Source organism: Excalfactoria chinensis, chromosome 2 (genome assembly GCF_039878825.1).
Source record: "Excalfactoria chinensis isolate bCotChi1 chromosome 2, bCotChi1.hap2, whole genome shotgun sequence".
In the NCBI taxonomy this organism is placed as follows: Eukaryota; Metazoa; Chordata; class Aves; order Galliformes; family Phasianidae; genus Excalfactoria; species Excalfactoria chinensis.
Window position 1 is genome coordinate 15,511,105 of NC_092826.1, and position 22,713 is coordinate 15,533,817.

The 22,713-nt window shown below is 33.6% G+C and overlaps 1 protein-coding gene across 5 annotated transcripts in view; it reads left to right on the plus strand.

Annotated features, from left to right (window-relative positions):
• Nucleotides 1-22,713, plus strand: part of CSMD3 (CUB and Sushi multiple domains 3) — a 496,245-nt gene that overhangs the window by 309,983 nt on the left and 163,549 nt on the right. For all 5 annotated transcript variants that reach the window (XM_072330149.1, XM_072330150.1, XM_072330151.1 and 2 more), the window contains 5 exons: nt 475-690; nt 1,316-1,504; nt 5,227-5,396; nt 16,146-16,302; nt 19,684-19,875. In XM_072330149.1, coding sequence (XP_072186250.1) covers nt 475-690; nt 1,316-1,504; nt 5,227-5,396; nt 16,146-16,302; nt 19,684-19,875 — 924 coding nt within the window. The remainder of the gene's footprint in view (nt 1-474; nt 691-1,315; nt 1,505-5,226; nt 5,397-16,145; nt 16,303-19,683; nt 19,876-22,713) is intronic.

A 22,713-nucleotide genomic window follows, 5' to 3' on the forward strand; every position in this document is an offset into this window, starting at 1 on the left:
GTCTAGTTTCAACCTCCATGCTATGTGCAGGGTTGCCAGCCGCTAGACCAGGCTGCCCAGATAAACATCTAGCTTGGCCTCGAATGCCTTCTTGAATGCCAGTTGGCCTTCTGGGCTGTAAGTGCATACTGCTGGCTCATGTCCAGATTCTCATCCACAAGGATCCCAAAGTCCTCCACAGGGCTTCTCTGAATAGGTTCTTTACCCAGGCTGCATAAACACCCCAGCCCAAGTGCAACACCTTGCACCTGGCCTTGCTGAACCTCATTAGGTTCACAAAGGCCCACTTCTCCAGCCTGTCTAGGACAATATATTTATGATATAAAAGTCAATAAATATATTAATTTGAGAAAAAGTGGAATATCTTCATGTTTTGTACTTTGTTTCATAATGAAATGCATGAATTTAATCAGTATCTTAATTACATATATGTTATCAGAATGATATGTAAATAAATTCTGCTTTTTCTAATAGGTGTGCAGTTCACCTTTTACACCTTCCATCTGGAAGATCATCATGACTATTTACTAATAACAGAGAATGGCAGTTTCACACAGCCATTAGCACGTCTGACTGGCTCAGAGCTTCCTTCACCAATCAATGCTGGTCTCTATGGAAATTTCAGAGCCCAGTTGCGCTTTATATCTGATTTTTCAATATCATACGAAGGATTTAACATTTCTTTTTCTGGTAAGGATACTGGATACTTGGAATGTTCTTTCTGAAAAATAAGTATATATATATATATACATAGTAATATATAGAACCTGTAAAAGATGTTTAAAGCTGAAGGGATTTTGATAAATGATTATACTGAATCATAGCATTATTTGTTTCTAAAACAAATAATTTTGCTTTAGAAGTTTTAATTCAAGGGAATCTCTATACCTTTGTAGAGCTATTTATCTTATAAATAACAGCAAACTCTAAGAAACATTATTAAGCAAGAGGAAAAAACAAAACGGGTCTAATTTTAGTTAGTGAAATTCCACATGATCCCAAAAGTCAGTAATTGAGGCTCTTATACTATACCACTGTTTTCATTCATTTTATGTATGTGGGAAATATATGACTCTAAAAACCATTCTGGGTTAGGCATCTGCAAAATGTGAATTCATTCATTATTCTAATATTTAAATGCAGTTAAATGGCCAACATAACACTTGTGCATTCATTTTTTTCTTAAAACTGAAATCTGTACTAAAGGTCAGGTGGAAATATACAGAATTTAATACATTGTGAGTTTACAAAAAAGTCTGACAGAAAACACAAGTAGTTTTCCCTCATACAGGCTGACTTGCTCTTTTGTCTTCAGAGTATAATCTTGAACCTTGTGAAGATCCAGGAATCCCACAATTTGGTAACAGAGTAGGATTTAATTTCGGAGTGGGAGATACTCTGACATACTCCTGTTCATCTGGATATCGTTTAGAAGGAACTTCAGAGATTATTTGTCTTGGTGGTGGACGACGAGTATGGAGTGCACCTCTGCCAAGGTGTGTGGGTACGTGGTCAGCTGCTTTCATTTGCTTGTATGTGTAGTCATTGTCCATGGATGTGCAGATATACAGCATGGAAAAGCATGATAATACATCTTTTAATTTGAATGATACTTTCATATCCTCCATATCATCTTAGTCATACTTTTTTTTTTTTTTCTTTAATGTAATTAGTATTAGTGTTTTCAGTGAACATCACAGCATTACAAACTAAAGATATGATGCTTATTCTTCTTATTTTGATAAATAGTCTAGAAAAACTTGTATAAAATTAAGTCAATATTTATCTATTCAGATGCCTAATAATTGCCTCTTATTTGTCAGCGTAAATTTTCAAGTTATGAAAAAATTTATACATGTAATTAGATCACTTAGATCAGGTATATTTCATACAACTAGCTCCATGCATAGGAAAGAAGTCTACATATAATTCTTAGGTAAGTTAGATTAGAATAGGACAAGAGAACTGACATTCTGATTTGAAAACAATAACAAAGATAACTGAGAGGAAGCATACTATAATAGTTCCTAACACTCTGAACTCACTTCAGAGATCATCTATGTATGTAGCTTTGACTGGAAATTTAAATTTTAAAAGCTAAAATTGAAAATAAATAATCTAAAATCTGAAATATTCTTAAAGGTCTTGAGTTTCAGTACTATAGAGAATGTTTTAAAACAAACAAAAAACTCCAAACATAATAGCTCTGAAATGTAAGATAGTTATTTGCCTATATGTTTCTTCTTACTTATGAAAAAACATGTACTGTATCAAAATGTTTCTACCTATGAGGGCTGCTCCAAAAGTAAGGCTTTCTAATTTATTGTTGGCCTGTGACATCAGAGGCAGATGTTGGTGGAACGGCTAAACCTTTGCACCAATATTTAGTTACATTTTATTGCTGTGCAACATATAACAGCAGAGAAGTAGTGTGAAAAAATGGCCTCTGACTTGTAAGAGGGTATAAATCAAAGGTGTGTCATTGAAATACTCCATGCAGAAAAAAATTGCACCCACTTGCTCTGCATTTCTTGAGATGGCAGATGTGAGCACAGCAAGGCTGTTCACTTCCCCAGTCCCCACCTTCTGGACCAATTTAATGTAGACATAAACACCATTTATGTATATATCTACAGAAGAGGTGGTTTAGAAGCTGAGTCCCTGTTGTATATGAATAAAAGTTATTTTTGTGTAGATGGTGATTTTTTTTAAACAGAGGAATAATAATAATGAATGCATGCACAGCTGTAGAAACAGTTTGCTTTTTTGTTGTTGTTTTTGTTTTGTTTGTTTTGTTTTTTGAAGTGAATATTCATCTGAAAATGTTAGTATATTGAAAATGAATTGATAAATTATCAATAAGAAACAATTAGTGCGGAAACAAAAATGAAAAGAATTGCTGTTTTGTCTTTATAATATAGAGATAGTGTTCATGTCTGTGTGCTTGTAAAAAAAAAAAAAAAAAAAAAAAAAAAAAAGAGAGAGAGAGAAAAGCTGGAACACAATGTGTGAATTATTTTTCAGTTAACATATTTTTGAAAATGAAAAATAGTCGCCACTAGAATAATATAGTAAATAATTTTCTCCTCATTCTAAAGAAGCTACTGTTATAGGACACAGTTTATGCTTTCTGGAAAGTGTAATGATTTAACTGAACACAATGGGATTGTTCTTTTGATCAAAGCAGAGGAAATCCTTGATGACTTGCGGACTGTTACTAAATTTCTTTTCTAGTACTGTGATGGTTAAGATCATTTACGATGTGTCCCAAAGATCTTAAAGTATTTGTCGTCTCTCTCTATTATGAGAACTACAATCAGAATAATACATTTTATTAATATGAAACTTTTCCTTATTTTTAACAGAAAACATGATTCAGTATATCAGTCAAAAATGACTGAATAGTTGGTTCACTGCTGTACTCAGATTTAATAAAATAGTTTTGAATTACAGTTCTGACAGGAGCAGAATTGTTTGATCAACTTAATGCCATCAACCATGTGCCTTCTGAGTTATCTATCTGAAATGAGAAATGTTTCACCTCAAAAGAAATTATAATGATTTTACTCCTACATGCTATAACTCAAACTGACCTATGCATCCTCAGAGTAGCACGTCTATTGAGAGTAAAAGACATAATTGTGTGGGCTAGAAGGTTTCCTACTTCATCATAGTTACGTGAATACAACTTTTCTGAGTCAAAGTTATGGCATCTGAATACTTTGGGTAATTTTACATATCCCTGTTGAAGTACAAAGCCATCAAAGATTTTTTTCTGTTTTGATCCACTCCTGATTTGGTATTCTGCAAAATATTTCTTTAGCTACATACAGAAGAACAATAAGACATTTAGTATACAAGTTTAGTATATATATACATATATGTGTTTCATTATACAGAATTAGACATTCTGGTAAGAGAGGTGCTAAAAAAATGATAAAAAATTCTTGAAATAGATTTCATAGATTATTTTAAACAACTTTTCAAGACATTAAATATGTTGCAGCATGATGCCATTTATTCAGAGAAATTAGAAACCAATGATTTCCCCAAGTTTAAGCAAGTACGAATGCATTCATATGTTATCGGGTAAAATAAATGGTAGGAATATTGAAGTAATCTGGAAACCAAACATAAATCTGGAAAATCTGGTATGACATTTACATTTAAAATGCAAACAAATCTTTTAAAAAGAAAGGAAGTGCTTTTGTCTAATCAGTATAATGACTATTTATCAGAACTTTGTTGAAAGGGAAGGAAAGAATTCTAGTAGTTTGTTGGTGTTAACATACCCTGTTCTTCAATGCTCAAAATATTTTAATTAAAATAATGCATATATTCCAAATTATGATAGTAGATGAAACTAGTTATTAAGTTATTAATTTATTAAAACTAGTTATTAAGTTATTATCTAATGAAGAGTTCCCAGAAATTTTCATGTTTGTGTGTTTTATGATTAAACTCAGTTATGTAAATCCCCAATTAAATAATTTTGATTTTGGAATTATTATAGTATACTACTACCACTCTTCCATTTTTTACTTTTAACTTTTTATACCCAGTTCGTTCCTTTTTTTCTATACATTTTTGTTTGTTTGTTTCTCTTATGTTTTTAGTTCTTGTCTGTTAATGAGTTGGGTTTTGTTTTTTTTTTTTTGTTTGTTTGTTTTTTCCAATTATTTCATTGTTAGATTTGGAATAACTACTTTGCTACTCTAATGTATGCCATTGAATATGATATAAATTCTAGTAAATTGATAGTCGCAAAAATTTCTCTTTGTCATTAATCTGTGTGAATATGTGTCATGTATGCCTGTGTGTGTGTACAAATATATATATGCATATATAGGCTACTTTTATTTATTTTTATGTCTGTGATTTTTTTTTTTTTTGTTTTTGTGTTGGAGAAATAAGTTTTAATAAAAACAAAATATATTTCCTCCAAAATAAAATTGTAGAAAGCTCTTTTAAAACATGATTATGGAACATTCTACTACCATAATTGTAACTCTGAATATGATCTAACATACTTTTATTAAAGTGTTGTAGAGGGTTACATAGGTGCTTGTAGTCTTAAATCACTACCACAAACATGTTAAGAAATAGATTTATAATATCAATAAATGTTAATAATGGTGATTTCCATTAACATTCTCATTGTCACAGTTATTGAAACTATTTATGCTTTTTACTAAAATATACCTTAACATTTTCTTTTACTTGCAGCTGAATGTGGAGCCTCCACAACAAATAATGAAGGGATTTTACTGTCCCCCAATTATCCTCTTAACTATGAAAACAACCATGAATGTATTTATAGCATTCAGGTACAAGCAGGGAAAGGAATAAACATTTCTGCCAGAACATTTCATTTAGCTCAAGGAGATGTTCTTAAAGTAAGTAGTCCTTTTTCTTATTTATAAGCTTCTAGTGCCTCATGCAATTAAATCTGATCTATCTGTATAGTGTTGGACAAGGTTATTGTAATAATTTCTTAGAAAGTAATTTTCTAACTATGTGTCAAATTGCATCAGTCACTGAGATGATCAACTCTTTTTTCATCAGTGGGGATGGCAAGGTACAGAGAGGTTTTCTGAGCTGAGGAAACCTTAGGGAAGTGTAGAGACTTGCCAGAAGCCAGTAGCCTGCTGCTCTAAGAGAGTGGCTGACACAAGACTCTATAGTTCAGTGCAGACAGGGAACTTCTAGAGAGTCCCGTGAAAGCCACAAAAATGACTGTGGGTCTGGAGCATCTCTCATATTAAGAAAGGCTGAAAAACCTAGTACTTTAGCCTAAGACAGAAGAAAACCTTGTAAAATTCTTATAAATATCAAAAAAGCATGCATTAAGTGGATTGGATGAGGCCCTTTTTGGTGATGATGAGAATGAGAAGCAAGGGGCACAAAATGAAATACCAAAAGTTCCTTATATGCATAAGGAAAACCTTTACTTTTAGAGTGGCAGAGCACTGGAATAAGTGGCCCATATGTGTTGTGAAGTCTACTAATCTGGGGATATTTAAAACCCACCTGGATGCTTTCTTGTACAACCTACAGTAGGGAACCTGCTTTAGCAGGGAGTTCAGATTAATAATCTCCAGACATGCCTTCCATCATTAATCTGCTAGTTAATGAGGATTATCACCTCACAAATAGGGATTTGGATGTAGCAGAGATGTTTAGTGCTGCCTTTGCCTCTTTCTTCAGCTCCGATAATGAGCTCTGGAACCCAAGAAGTCCTGAGTTGGAGGGCAATGACTGTGTTAATGATGAACTTCCAGTCAACTCTGAACATTTTCATGATTTGCTGATCTAGTTGGATGTAGATATGTCTATGAGACCTTGATACATGTACAGGCTGGATCAAGACAAGCTGGAAAGCAGCCTCATGAAAAGGATTCTGGGGCTTCTAGTTGACAGCAAGTTGAACATGAGTCAGCAGTGTGCCCTGACAGCCAGAAGAGCTAGGGTATTCTAGGGTATATCACACACAGCATTACTAGCTTTTAAAGGGAACAGATGGCCCTATTCTGCTCTGTGGTGGTACAGCCTCCTGTAAAGTACTGTTTGCAGTTTTGGGTGTCACAATGTAAGAAAAACATAAAACTAGTAATATTCAAAGAAGGTTGCAAATATTATGAAGGGTCTAGAGGGCAAGATGTATGAGGAAAAGCGGAAGTCACTTGGTTTGTTCAGTTCAGAGAAGAGGATATAGGGGAATTCTCATGGCTGCTTACTGCTCCTCACAGAGTGGTCAGGTGGGTGCTAATCTCTTCTCTTTCTGATCAGCAATGGACCTGAGAGGATAGCAAGGAGTGGAGAAGGTTCAGGTTGCATCTTAGGAAAAGTTCTTTGCGGATGGGCTGTTTGGGCACTGGAACTGGTTCTCGGTAGTTATGGCACTAAGCCTGGTGGAGTTAAAGAAACATTTGGAAAAAGGTCTCTAAAAAATAGTTTAAATTTGGATACTTCTTTGTGCAGGCAGGAATTTGACTCAAAATTCCACACGGATCACTTCCAACTCAGGATATTCTATACTTATAAACAAGTTCCATTTCTAAAAATTTAAAAATGAGGCAATCTCAAGTTTTTTTTTTTTTTTAAATCCATTCCCTAAAACATGTTCTTATCTGACCAGAAATAATTTTAAAAATAAAAAATTGAAGCTATAAACCAAATATTTCATTAATGTGTGTGTGTTCTTCTGTACTTACTATTAAACATTAAACTTTGAAGAGAATTACAACTTTTGTAAATTCTATTTTTCTTCTCAGTAGCCTTGTTAATTATTATGCTGTGATCTAATAATAATATTTTCCCTCAACTCTTACACGAAGTAACTGAATTAAATATCCTGTCACTTACTTCCATTTTGTATATGAGGTTTACACTTCAAATAATTCTGACCTTGTCTTCTGATATGTAGCATCTTCTTCAAGATGACTATCACTAGCAAAATGGAAAAAAAGAAAAGAAAAAAAAAAAAAAAAAAAGTGGAAAAAGTATTACTAGAACTTTACAGAGATTTACAGAGCTATTTTAGCTTTTTTAGCTTATAAATGTAGTAGCTTTTTTATTTTTACTGTATTTGTGAAGTATAAATTTCCAAGTGTATATATGACTTAACCATCTGAGTATTTAAAGTTGATAATGATTAGCATGGGTTACTTTTAGCACACATCATCTAAATGGATGTACTAACTGTCTGATTTTTCATAATACAAAATTAGATGTCTACTAGAAATCAAAGGAATAAGAGTATGATGCCAAACGTGTTTTATTAATAAAAACTGTTTTTGTTGTTGTTGTTGTTGTTTTCTTTATTTATTTATTTATTTTAATGCCGGATTCTGTTCTGTAGCTACAGCAGTGAGAAGGATTATGGTATGATTTATTTCTAAGAAATAATGCTGGGATTTATATAATCTTAGCTATCTGAGCATTAGGTTAGGATTTCTGTCATAAGATGTCAAACATAAGCACTTCATAAAGGAGTCAATCGTGGCTAAAGCATAAACAGACCTAAACAACCTATGCATAAAGAAATCAGGCAGCAAGAAAAATATATAAACAGAATTAAATAAAAATAAATATGCATATTGAACTTACTATTAAAACACTCAAATTATATATGCAGCTATGTCATTTTTTCTGGTTTTGGGATTTTTCTGTGGAGCAGAAAAATTAAGTGAAGTTATGGTAAGTTCTCCATGTTAACCAACATTAGCAAAAGGAATTAAAGTCCTTGAATCCCTGTTCACATTTTCATGCCTATCTATTAAAACTATGTGGATACACATTCCTTAAGACTTTTTAGGGTGGGAGCTTTAGCATATAAATACAAATTTTCGAGCAGTCTGAACCTTTTTTCTTATACTTTTTTTTTTTTTCCTTCTTCCTTAATCATTTAATGCATATTCAGTGTTTAAAAGCAGCCTGAACCTTTTTTCTTATACTTTTTTTTTCCTTCTTCCTTAATCATTTAATGCATATTCAGTGTTTAAAATATTTATGCACTTAAGTTTTCTCAAGTGCCACTCCAACCATATTCACAACTGATTTTTTACTAGAAAATATTAACTCATACGTATTTAAAATAAATTATACTTCACTACTGCTTTTCACTGTGAATGTCAGTGAAATACCAAATAAGACCACTCCTCTTCTGTAAATGTCACTGGAAGAAATATTTGCTGTGTTTTGCAGTTGCGTCTATTAGATGAAAACAGTATAAAGTAATTCAGAGTGTTTGCATTTCAGATCAGTTATCTTGAATGATAATAAGCTAAAATTTCCCCTCATGTATTTTTAAATTCCTCAAGAAATGTTTTTATTATAATTCTTGCTTTCTTTCAGCTTACATGACATTGTATCAAGACAGAGGCACTTGATCAATGAAATCTGTGAAGCTCCTTTCTGCCTCATCTCTAAAATGAATCTCATGCAATTTGTCTTAATCCAATCAGACTTCTTCCAGATGCTCACTTAAAGGAGTAAATAAAGGAATCCTGTGTCAGAAATGCAAGGCAGCAGTCACACGTTCTAGAATTTTTTTTTCATTGAACTGTTTTTGACATTGCTTGTGGTAAACTTTAGTCTATTGGCCTTTACTATCTTATGACTGATTATTGCTCATCTCCAGGAGGTGAAAAAGGAGCAGTGAAAGATTTAACATATGTCTGACTTGGGAACATGGAGGTGTTTACTGTTAAGATCTTCAAGATCAGAAAAGTAGGCTTGATTATCTGTATATTTTTTTCTGTTCTCTTAGACTGATTCTCAGTCAATCTCAGTAAAATATTTTATTTTATTTGCAAGAACTTCCTTTTATTTTCATGCATTCATTTCTGTTCTTCACACCTGATATATGAAAAAGTTTGTAAAGAAGTTAATCAGGTACTCATTATGCATTTTCTATGAGCTAATATTTTAGATTACTAGAGCCACACAGATAAAATTGCATTGAAAGTTTAAATTGACTTAATATTCCCCTGAGCTTTAAATAATCCATTATTCAAGCCATGGGGTCTGCTGGTGACTGTGTGACCATGGATCCAATGTATACCTGACAAACATTATGAGTGAAATAAAAATACTTTTGAACTGAGAATACAAAATTAGAGGGAAATAATGCATTTGGCATAAATAAACGACCACTTTCAATGTTATTCACCAGATGAAAAGGAGGAGCTACTATTTATCAATTCTGAAATGGTATAGAAGAAAGATTCAGCAGATACCATTTGTTTTTTTATTTGCTTCATTTAGTCTGCATTTAGTTCTCTTACCAGTGTCACTGCTCTTGCTACTTTTCTTGTTGTTTTGTGTTTATACGGAATTGATACTGAATTGGTACTGATCAGTGAAAGTTCCATAAAGGCAAATGAATAATTTGTATATAGTCTCTACCAGACAATCCATTTAATGTTAATCTTAGAAATTGTAAATTGTTTCCTTCTTTGTAACTGATATGTTAACTGAGTTTGTTCACTAAAATGTTTTCAGAATTTTCTGCCTGTGTGGGAGGCAGGAAAGAGAATACATAGTATTCCAAAGTATTAGGTCTGAACCTGATTTTCTTTCTGAATTCACCTCTTTTCTGTCTTGTTAAAATTTCTGGTCTTCGTTAGCTCTACTGACTTCTTGTCAATAACAGCATTGACTACTTGCCTGAAAACTTAATTGTTAGTGGTGAACAATTTTTTATGTCATAATAAGTTTAAAGTATTATTTTATGTTAAGGATCTTCCATTATGATTTTCTCTTTTACTAGGAGGGATAACTTAGGAATATTAACATAGTCTTAGTGATATTTAATCATTAATATATAATCATTTTCTCTATTTCCAGTAGATTTCATTAAAATTGAAAAAATGCCTATGCACAGTACTAAGTACTAAGGACAATAGTTTTATGTTAATGCTTAAGGGGAGAAAAAACAACAACAACAAAAACAAACAAGCAAACAAAAAAAGAAAAACAATGCTGTAGGCATGTTCTGTAATTGAACCCATACAAAGGAACACTAAATATAAAAAGGGCTGAGATAGAAAGAGGACATCGTTTTTTTACTGTTTGTCTGTGGTTGTTCTTCTGCATTAGATACACTGATCAATAATGCCATCTGATTGAGGATATATATATATATATATACATCACAATAAGTATATATATATATATGCTACTGTTTCTTTCAATTTCACTTTTAGGAATTGTAAATAGATCAAAATGCTTTCTTTGTGAAACTCACAGTTCTTTTGCTCTCACCTTTAAAGCTATAGCTAAGTGCAAGACTGAGGAAGAAAGAAAGCACTTGCCCATTCTGAAGATAAATAGCATGCATTTCTTTCAAAGTTTGAGAAGACTTTTTAAAATTTGTATAATTCCATTCATCCCCTTTTTGATATAAAATTAACACACGCTTCCAATAGTTTGATTTCTGAAAGAAATGGAAAATCATTCTTAAAAACAATGTTTCTCAGTGTTTTTTATTGCAAAATCAGTGTGCGATGACTCTAAGAGATAAGCTTAAGGAGTAAGGCAAAAAATAGAAAAAAATAATCAGAATCAACATTTTAGATAAAAATGTTTCATGGTGCATCTAGAAGTTTTGTCTAATCAGGTATTCATTGGAGAAAAAGAAGCAGACCCCAGTTAAAAATAAAGACCGTAGTTTAAAAATAATAATGAAAAAATTACATTAATAATGCTCTGTTTTTAAAAATAATATTATTATTCTGAACATTTCTATAGTACTTGTCATTGCATTTAATTGATTGATAGCACTTGAAGGGCAAGAAAAAGAAAAGTTAAGCACAAGATGCAGAAGTGGTGAATGACCGCTTTCACTATTCTTGGTCATGCGATCTTCCTCTCAAGTATGTACAGTGAGAACTGATATTCCAGGTGAGATTACATTATGTAGAAAAAAATAACTTCACTGACTATTTTTGATGAATTATGAATTATGATGAAAGCAGTCTTTTAACTTTTTCTTAATGTTGTGCAGCATCACTGCAGGGAGCAGTGTGCTGGAAGACTAGCTATAACTGTCATTAAGGTTCTCTTTCCCCAATGTTTGGACTAGAACTCTTACTTTGTGATCCTTTACAATTTGTATAATTCAGTTTCATTGCATTGGTTTGCTTACTGACCTGTGGGCCAAGTTAGAAAAATGCCTAGTTAAGTTTTTTGGAAGTTTTTTTTGTTTGTTTGTTTGTTTGTTTGTTTAAAGAAGGTTATGTTTGTGGCTTTTTGCTGATTTAACCATTTTTAAGAATTTCCAAACTCACTATCCTTTTAGCAGTATCGCAGGAAAACATGATTGTGAAATAGGGAAGGAAAAAAATTCCAAACATATGGGCCTTTTTCAGTCTATATATTAGTGCTTCTCTTTGCATGTGATATAAGTGGTATACTTGACAGGGTGCTGACAGCCTTAGCTCTGAGTTTCTGATTTTGTTATTTATTCTCTTTATAAAGGCATGAGTCTTCATATCCAAGTATGGCAAGTCTCAAAAGTAGTTGATTAAAATGTGCGTTAAAATAATAATAATAATAATAATAATAAAATCACTGTATAACATCTCCTTGGAAAAATTTTACAGGGTTGGGTTGAATAATTTAGCAGGAAAAAAAAAAAAAAAAAAAAAAAAAAAACTGTTTTCATTTAAAATTTGTTAACAATGGAGCCTCTGGAAAGCTTGGGAGGTTGTAATTATTCTCTAACTATAAATGGAAAATAATCTCCCCAGCCCTCAGTAAACAGTATATCTCTAGGTTCAACACTTTGAACAGTGTAAACTACTGTTCTCCTCTGCGACATCTCAAAATATCATTGAGATGCTAGTAACATTAATTCAAATTTGTGCCTTTACTTGTTTGTATGAATCAATCATTTAACAAATAAGGACTTTAAATAACTGATAAAGTTAGATCTCCATTTTCTGAAAGACTTCTTACTACAATATTAAGGCATGATAGTGTCATGAACCAATTATCTTTGCATAAGTGCTACAGAATGATATTATGAAAAATAAAACCAGCCATCTTTTGTTATTTTTTGTGTAATAATTATTCTGAGCAATGCATTACCCTAGTAACATAAATCTAAAAGTACCAGGAAACTGAATGAGAACAAATATTACTATCTTAAAAATAGATAATAGTCAACCACAAATATTATTGTCCTATGGTCAAATTCTAGTGGTGAATTAATTACTAACTCACTCCAAATTTTAAGGAAAACTCCCAGCTTCTTTAAGAAAATTAGAAAAAAAATGCTGGTTCTGTAAATCTCAGAAGACAATGTTGATTGTAATGAGTTTAGTTGTAACTTTATTACATTAGTAAGAAATGAATTTGGAATACGTAAGTGCTATCTAGAAACTTGAATTTAGTTCAGTCACTGAATTAAGTATTAGAAAGACCATGTATCTTACATTAAGAACTATACTGCAAAATATGCATCCATTTATGAACTCCTGCTATCTCAAGAAGAATGTATATATCATGTTGAATATTTAAGTAAGCAACAAGGAGAAAGGAAAAATCAATTTAATGTAGAAATGAATCACATCCCTCCCTCAACCAAAAGCAGTTCACCCATACAAAGATTTAGAGTTTTGAAAGTATTAGTGAACTATGAAATTTGTTCCTTCATAGTGCTAGAGATATTTTACAGTAAGACTGTTAACTAGTCCATAAAGTACAATTAGTGCCAAAATTTAAGAGATTTTGATTGTCGTAGTAAGTGGTGTCAGTAGAAAAAGTTTAATAATGTAGGACAGTTAACTGAATTAGCAATGTATGGGAAAAATGACATGAAGAAAATTTATACCATGAAGTGACTTCTGGAAAGTTCCGGCAAGCCACTGAACTGCATAGGCATGACCATGCTTCAAGTACTGTGTTCAGTTCCGGACACTAGAATATAAGAGTGGTAAACTATCAGAATTTGTTTAAAGTTGATGAAAACTCTGGAGGAGCAGCTGAAGCCACTTGGTTTGTTCAGCCTAGAGAAAAGGAAAGGATGGTGTACATCTTCCTCACAAGTGACAGGTGCTGAACAGTCATCTCTCTGAGAACAGCATGGAGCTGTGTCAGAGGAGAGTCAGTTTGGATATGAGGAAAAGGTTCATCATCAATAGGGTGGTTCAAAATTGCAATGTTTCCTAGGGAAGTTGTCACTGCATCATGCCTCCTAGAGTTCAGTAAACACTTGGCCAATACTCTTTGACATATTGTTTAATTTTTAGATAGTCCTGTGTGGACCCAGAAATTGGACTCTGTGATCCTTTTGGATCCCTTTCAACTTAGGATTTCTTCTGATTCTACAATTCTTTGCACTTATTAATAGCTTCTTAGAGTTAATTTAGCGACACACACAGCAGAAAATGGAATATTCTTATGAAGTGTTTAAAAATAAAATAAATCCTGAATCCTTTGGTGCTATTAGCTAATAAGTAGCTTGAAGAGATTAGGAGAAAGAGCATCAAACAGAAGCTGGGTTTTCTTTAGGTCTGTCATAATGTAAATATCTCTGTAGGATAGCAGTAATTCTCCTGGTGTTGACCTTTTTCCTTTGGTTATTGAAGCAGAACTGAATCAATTTCAGAAGTAATATTCTGTTATATTTATTCTGTCCCAATTTGATTACTTATCTCACTTTAGTTTTAAATAAATTTTAATAACATTAAGCAAGATTATATATTATATATTTTTAAAAACTTTTTACTTGAGAAGCATTAATTGTACCTCCACAGAATCACAGAATTTCAGGGATTGAAAGGGACTTAAACAGGTCCTTGAGTCCAACACCTCTGCTAAACCAGGTATCCTACAATAGGTCACACTAGTCGGTATCCAGATAGCTCTTGAATATCCCCCCACAAAAGGAGACTTCACAACTTCTCCAGGCATCCTCTTCCAGTACTCTTGTAACCCTTACCATAAAGAACTTCTTCCACATTTTAGTAAAAAACATCTTATGTTCAAGTTTTAGGCTGTTACTCCTTGCCCTATATTGGTACACACTACCGGGAAGTTCCTCATCCATTTGCCTCCCACTTTCCTTTAGATATTTATAAACATCGATTCTCTCTCTGGTAACTCAGCCTTTCCTCATCTGGGAGATGCTCCAGGCCCTTCATCATCTTTGTGGCTCATTTCTGGACTCCTTCTCTGAAATTCCTGTCTTTTTTGTACTGGAGAGCCTAGAACTGAACATACTATATTAAAAGTGACCTTACCAGGGCGGAGCACATCCTCCTGTATCCTGGCCATACTCGTTTCAATGCACCCGAGAATGCACCTTGTTTTGCTTTATTTTTTGTTCCATGTGAGGACATTAACAGTTAATGCTTAGATTTCTTTGGGATATATTTGCAAGTTTCAGTAAAATCAAGAAATTATGCCAAGTCATTTGGCAGTGCTTCTTAAATAGTTGTACAATTATTTACCAAGTAGGGACAGTTAGAAATTGATTGATTTATCATTCCATTTCACTAGAGAGCATAGAATTTCTGCAAAATAGAATTAAAATGTGTAAGTCTTGGAGAACATAAATCATTTTTCATTCACTTTGTTGTCTTACTACTACTGCTGGTCTATTTGTTTTGACTTCACTGTGATATAGATTCCAGTTTACAAATGCAGTCTTTGATTACTATTTATATATTAATTGCAATTAGAGAATATATAGAACCGTGCTAATTTACTAAAGTGTTAAATTTCACTGTAGTGCAAATCGAAAGTTATTTAGAGGTCAGTTTGCAGATTTGCAAGGGATTATTTTTCTTAAAACTCATGCTCACATTATAGAAGTCAATAAATTATTAATTAATTAATCCAAAATTATTTGGATTAACAATTACTGTTAAATAATAGCTTAACTCTTCTATGAAAACTATAGATGTGCATCAACCAGTGATGTATTAAAGCAACAAAGGTTAAAAGGTATTATTCTTAAAAGATTGTTTTATATATTTAGTAGCTTGAACTTTCAGTTTCAAGTCTGGAAGAAAAAATACATAACAAAAACTCTGCCTTCTAATTTACATGCAGATTTTGTTACTCTTTCTAATTGTGGAACTTCTGTTTATTTTATTCTGATTTCCTACACTCCTTTCAACGTGCAGTTATTTTTAAACCTCCCTTTACACAGGAAAAAACAAACAAACAAACAAACAAAAACAAACAAACAAAACAAAACAAAACCAACAGAAACAGAAGTATATTTTACCAGTCAGTGCTGGATAGATATTAGCTTTTCTGTTACACCATCTCAGTGTCTTGTGGCAGACACAATAAGTGTTTGTTGTTGGTCTGTGATGAGCACTGAAGTATTGGCAGTGGAAGAGAAAACACAGATGTTCACTAGTATTGAGCTGATATGGCAACTCTGCCCACTTCTTTGGTTAGCAAAAAAGGGAACTGACATATTTTATACTGTGCATATGAAAAATAACCACAATTAAATCAACATAATTCAGCAGAGACAAACAGCATATCCAATGAGTATTCAGGGTTGACTGGAAAATGATCTCCTTTGGCAGAGCTATTCTCCCTCTTAATTGAAATGTACAGAATTATAATATATACATTTATTATTCTTAGTAACTGCAAAAGTTGCTTTTTTCTTACAGATCTATGATGGCAAAGACAATACTGCTCACCTGCTGGGTGCATATACTGGTGCTTCATTAAGAGGTCTGACGCTAAGTAGTACTTCAAACCATTTGTGGTTGGAGTTCAACTCAGACATGGAAGGCACTGATGAAGGATTTCAACTTGTTTATACCAGTAAGTACCATAGTATCATAGTATCATAGTATCGTGCGAGTTGGAAGGGACCTTAGAGATCATTGAGTCCAACTCCCAGGATTCGAGCCTTCTGTGTAGCAGAACAGCACTTCTACCACTTGCACCACAGGGGGGATTCGAACCCAGGCCTCCGGTGTTGCAAGCAGCACTTCTACCCCAGTGCGCCACCGGGCACTTGAATAATAGATTTATAATTGTAAAGGAATGAAAAAATAATTTCTTGTAACATTAAAATGTGATGCAATGATGAATGACAAATTCTCCATCTTTAGACTCATGTTCAATATAAAGATTGCATTAGAGTAACAATTACTGAGCTTGGATAATTGTTGAAAATAATCCCGTCTGGAAGCAAAAGAAGAGATTCCAGACAAAAATTTCTTAACTCTATGCAGACTGACAGAATTCATCTGTAAAGGTTAGAAGAAGTGAAATATCTTCAGATCTGTTTGTTTGTTTGTTTTTTTCATATGGGAAACATATCAACATCTTGTTTATCAGATGGTGAATTATGAAAATATGCATTGTTGTGACTTCAGGAATAAAAGAGTTTACAAGAGTTTACTGTTTTTGGAAGGAGGGAAAGGCTGGGAACTTGGGAAGAGTACACAGTTGTTGCTAGGATATGCAGAGGAAAAATTAGAAAGTTGAAATGCCAGCAAAACTTAATCTGATCACCACTGTTAAAGACAGTAAAAAGGTTTTCAGAAATTTATTAACAGTAGAGGAGGGTCAAGAGAATCCCCATCCTTTACTGGATGTGGCAGAGAACAATAGCACAAAAGGCTGAGTATCAGTGTCTTCTTTACTTCCATATTTAATAGTCAGACCAGTTATCCTTGTGGTACTTAGCCCCCTGACACAGAAGGTGGGGATGGGAAGGAGAATATACCCACCACAGTTCAGGGGGAAACATTCGGTGACCTGCTATTCCACCACAAGTCCTTGTGGCCAGATGGGATCCACCCAAGGATGCTGAGGGAGCTGGTAGAAGTGCCAAGACACTTTCCATTATTTATCACCAATTTTTGACAACTGGGGAGGTCCCAGATGAATGGAGACTTGCCAGTATGACAGTCATCCACAAGAAAAGTTGAAAAGTCAAAAAGTCAGAAAGAGGACTTGAGAAACTACAGGATCGGAGCAGATAGTTTTGAATGCAATCATCCAATGTGCAGGACAACCAGGGGATCAGTTGTAGCCAGCTTGGTCTTAGACAAGGCAGGTCCTCCTTGACCAATCTGATCTCCTGTGACTGAATGACCTACCAGATGATCTTGAGCGCAGTCATTTGATGTGCAGGATAACCAGGGGATCAGATGTAGCCAGCTTGGTCTTAGACAACACAGGTCCTGCTTGACCAGTCTGATCTTCTGTGACCTGCCTAGAGCATGAGGGAAAGACTGTGGATGTAGTCTACCTAATAAACCTTTGACACTGTATCCTCCTGGTGAAGATGACAGCCTATTGCTTGGACAGGTGTACTCTTTGCTGGGTGAAAAACACTCTGGAAGGCCTTGCCCAGCTATTCAACCAGTTTCCAGTCCACCTTACTGTCCTTACATTCAGCCCATACTTCATCAGATTCTCTATGGAGATTTTATGGGAGAAAATATCAAACGCTTTACTGAAGTCCCTACAAAGTCTACAGAATCATTGTGTATCATCAAGAAAACACTGCGAGCATTCATGAAATAGCCAACTATTGTCATTTTAGATCCATTACATTATGTCCCTACCTGCATGGTACTCTTCCACAAGAGTAGAGCTCTTCTCACTTTGGTCTTGTTATTAAAACTGCCTGCAGTATGTGAGTAGCTTGCATAAATTTGCAGCTGAAAAACTGCTAGAACCTATGCTCAGGCAATGTAATTACATGTTTTTATCTCATCCTCAGGAGGAAAGTGATCAGTTTAAAAGACTGCTTCTTCCTCTGCCTTTAAGTAGGCAGATACGAGGACTTTTCTAAGTTCTAGACATTTAAACTTATTTTCACACAACACAATCAACACAATCAAAAAGGGGGAAATTCTAACTGGTCAATAAGTATCCAAACTGACAGTAGGAAAGTAGCTTTTTCACTTGAACCTCTCTTTAGCCTCATTAGAAACTTCTGTAGTGTGATCTGCAAAAGGAAACAATAGATCAGTTAGGAATTAGAAAAAATCTGCTAAGAAATTGTGGAAGTTCTTCAAGAGATGAGTCATTTTCAGCGAGACATCAAATAAGCTGAAAGAAGAGCTGAGATAATTTATCATTTTATTCTCTTTTTCAATCACATGAGCAAACAGCCCTTGCTGACCTGATATGTTTTGTCTGCAAAACAAGACACTGACCTTTTTTTTCAATCAGTGGTAATGACTCAGTACTTGTGGAGAGACTATGAAAGGCTAACAAGTGTTTGACAGTTTAACAAATATTGTCAACTTCAGTGAACAATGCAAATATGAAAAATCTTTCATTTGCTCCTGTGCTAGCTACACTTTGAAATATCAAACTGACACAAACTGTTTTTTTTTTTAATTTGTTTTTATTTTTTAAGCTCCACAGGTTTGAACTGCACGATATTGTTTAAAAAAAAAAAAAAAAAAAAAAAAAAAAGTTTATTTCTACTTCACAGCTAATAATAACAGGAAACTTTATTAATAGGATCTTCTGCCTAAATTATGTACTTTTTTCCCTATCTGTTTCCCGATAACATCATATTCTGTATAATGTTTAGGTCATTGTTTCCTTCTTGTTCTACATCTTTTTATTCTCCAGAATGTCCTTTTTTCCCCCTGAATCTGCTATATCGTCATCATCATCACTACTTTCTGAGTGTAGTGTTTAAATTTACAAAGTACTGAAAGCAGGGTGAGGGTAGGATTTATTAATGTAACAGTATTTCTTAGTTGCCACAGGTGCTATTGTGTCATTCCCATTAGTGTGCAAAGTAACAAACAAATCTGCTGTGCACGTTTGTTCATGACCCTATAAATGTACATTCACAGACTAGATTATCATCAAAATGAGTAAGAATTCATTTTAACTGCTATTTTATAAATTATAATATGATTTTAGAACTGGTTGATAGATACCATGAAATTCATTTTCAGTCCTTAATTGAGCTCTTCTGAAAAAAAGTGCTATGACAATTTTGCAGGCTCAACTTGATAGGCAGTATTATTCTGAGATATAAATGAGGGGTATAGACAGTACACTTAGACAGTTTATAAAAACAGAAGAAACCTTAAATACACTGTTGCATGATTCTGAAAATATTTCCATTGGAAAACAGAAAATCTTAATTTCATCAATGTATTTATCTGTTTGATTTGCTTTTATATTTTTAATAAGAGTGCATTATTCCTGCCATAGGTTTTGAACTTTCACATTGTGAAGACCCTGGTGTGCCACAGTTTGGATACAAAATCAGTGACCAGGGTCACTTTGCTGGAAGCACTATAATTTATGGATGCAATCCAGGTTACACCCTCCATGGAAGTAGCCTTCTCAAGTGTATGACTGGAGAAAGAAGGGCATGGGACTATCCTCTACCGTCATGTATTGGTAGTAGACCCTCTTTTTTTTTTTTTTTTTTTTTTTTTTTTTTTTTTTTAATTATTTAAACTACTCTTTTTATATAAGAAAGATAAAAAATATCCTTATGCTTAGCAAACATTGTTAGAACAATGTGAAATCTGATCCCTACATATACAAATCTATACCTCACATAAGTCTATATGAGTGGCATTGTCTTTTTCAGTTTTAAAAAATAATGGTAGTTATCATTAAACGGTTATTCATAATGAACATTTCTAGCATATGATAACTTTATGGTTAGAAAATTGACAAGATAAAATCATGAATCCAAAAGCCAGAAGAATATTCATTTAATGAGGAATTATAAAACTAGGATGTTTCGTTTTTCCTAATTTTATATTAATGACATTATGCTAGAAAAATCTTTTCACATTTTTACCTATAAATAATGTAAAATAAATTAAGAAAGAAAAACAACAACAACAACAACATATAAAGTTACTAGGATATCTGGAGGCATATTGTGTTTTTATTACTTGGCTTTTGGTGCCAAGTAATATATTATAAACTTTATTATGATGTTGCAATAACTTTATACGTTGCACCACTAGCTACAAGATCACTTCCTTCCATTAGAGGGGAGAAAAAAGACAAGACTGAAGTACTCTAGCAATTGTCTTTCTTTCATCTTCACTTAGATGAAACAAGGAATGAGTGAGTATAGAAAGTATAGGATGAAATGCACTTTGTGCCCAGTTTTTATTTTGACTGAAAACAATGTACTTTATGGAATCACAGAATGGCCTGGGTTGAAAAGGACCATAATGATCACCTTGTTTCAACCTCCCTGCCATGGGCAGGGTCACCAACCACTAGACCAAGCTGCCCAGAGTCACATCCAGCCTGGCTTTGAATAATTCCAGGGGTGGGACGTCCATGACCTTCCTGGACAACCTGTTCCAGTGCGTCACCACCCTCTGTGTAAAAAAACTCCTTCTAATCTCTAACCTAAACCTCACCTGTCTTAATTTAAAAGAAAAAATTCCCCACTGTCTCACCATCTACCTCTGTAAGATGCTCCCCCTTCTGTTTATATGCTCCCTTCGTATATTGGAAGGCCATGATGAGGTCTCCCTGGAGCCTTCTCTTCTCCAAGCTAAACAAGCTCAGTTCCCTCAACCTTTCCTCATAGGAGAGGTTCTCCAGCACTCCAATCATCTCATTGGCCCTCCTCTGGACACGTTCCAAGAGCTCCACATCTTTCTTGTGCTAATAAATTTAGCAAGATATAAAATTCATTTAGAGAAATATGCAACAAATAAGAAGTGAGCAGTTTTTTGAGAGTAATTAGGGAATAAATGTTTAAATCCCTAATTTGTGGCAAAACTTTGAATATTCCCAGTTGATAACCAATTTCTATGTTATCTAGGATATTTTAAATTGAATAATTAGAAGGAAAGCATAGCACTGGAAAGAGTAAGCAGTATTAAAGAAGGACAGAGATAACAAATGGTAGTTAGAGCAAAAGAATCAGATAAAATGTTATGAATGATGGCAGAAACTTGAAATTAAACTTCTTCAGTTATTTCATTAAATATTAAAAGCATAGGATGTATCACCTCACTAATATACACATATATATATATGAGTTTTTGCTTAATTTTAAAATGGACCAAGGCAAACTTCTCTAAGGTCCCTCCTTCATTTTCTTAATGATTTTTAAATCATTTTTAATGATGAATGACTTAGATTGTGTGTTGTGCACTATTTTCACTAACGGTGGCAAATTCAGTTTCCCTACATTCTAAGCAAATATCCAGAACTTCCAGTAATTTACATCTACATGGACTACAGGAGGGGGATTTCTAGAACAGCTCATGGACAGGAGATAAATGCTGCTGTCTCTTGCATGACATAACACTGAGTTCTGAAGAAGGTCCCAAAATGTGTAACACTCATATCTTTGGATTTCATAATTCAGCTGTCCCCTCCCCAGTATATAGATGCATACAACTGAAGAGAGCTAGGTCTGGACTAGGAAGTGAGTCATTTTTGAAGAGCTGGCAAAAACTTCAATACAAAAAAAAAAAAACAAAAACAAACAAATAAAACCTTCAGTAAACAGAAATCCATAGGTGAATTTGGACCTTTTTACTTACAGTACAAAGAGCTGTCCAACAGCCTTAAAAAAAAAACAAAAACAAACAAACAAAAAAAAAAACAAAACAAAAAAAAAACACACAAAAAAGTATGATTTACAGAATGATTTTACTTATTTATTTGTTTTCCTTTATTTTAACCTTTTCCATAAATTAATGAAATTACGTAGACAGTGTTACTTAGGTGATTTTTTGAATGGCTTATATTGATTTTATGTATTATGGTAAATCATTTTTCTTTTCCTAAGTGGTAAAACCTGCCACTTGCATCCAGAGAAGAGTTAAATTGCTGTAAAACTGCTGTGTATATGAGCAGTAGTCTCTGTCCCAAGCTGAGGATTGCTTAGGTTTGGCTGGATAGATGTTAAAGCAATTTTAATTGAAACAAGTGAGACTTTTCTATAGACAAACTTAGGAATTCAAAAGGTTTTTGAATAGCAGTAGCAAATGATGATGTTGATTTCCACATACCTTCCAAATTTTCATGCTAATTAAGGATCACTGCAGGTGCTTTAAATGCTATTAAAGGGATCCGTTGTGTAAAATGCCAAACCAATTCACATCTAGGTTTCTTGGGTTGAAAAATATATAATAAAGTTTTAATTATGTCTTAGTAATGCAATGTAAGGATGATTGCTGGAAGAGAACTGGAAGCAGGACAGCAGTTAAGAAATGCAGGAGAAGATCAGAAAGGAGAGTGTTTCAA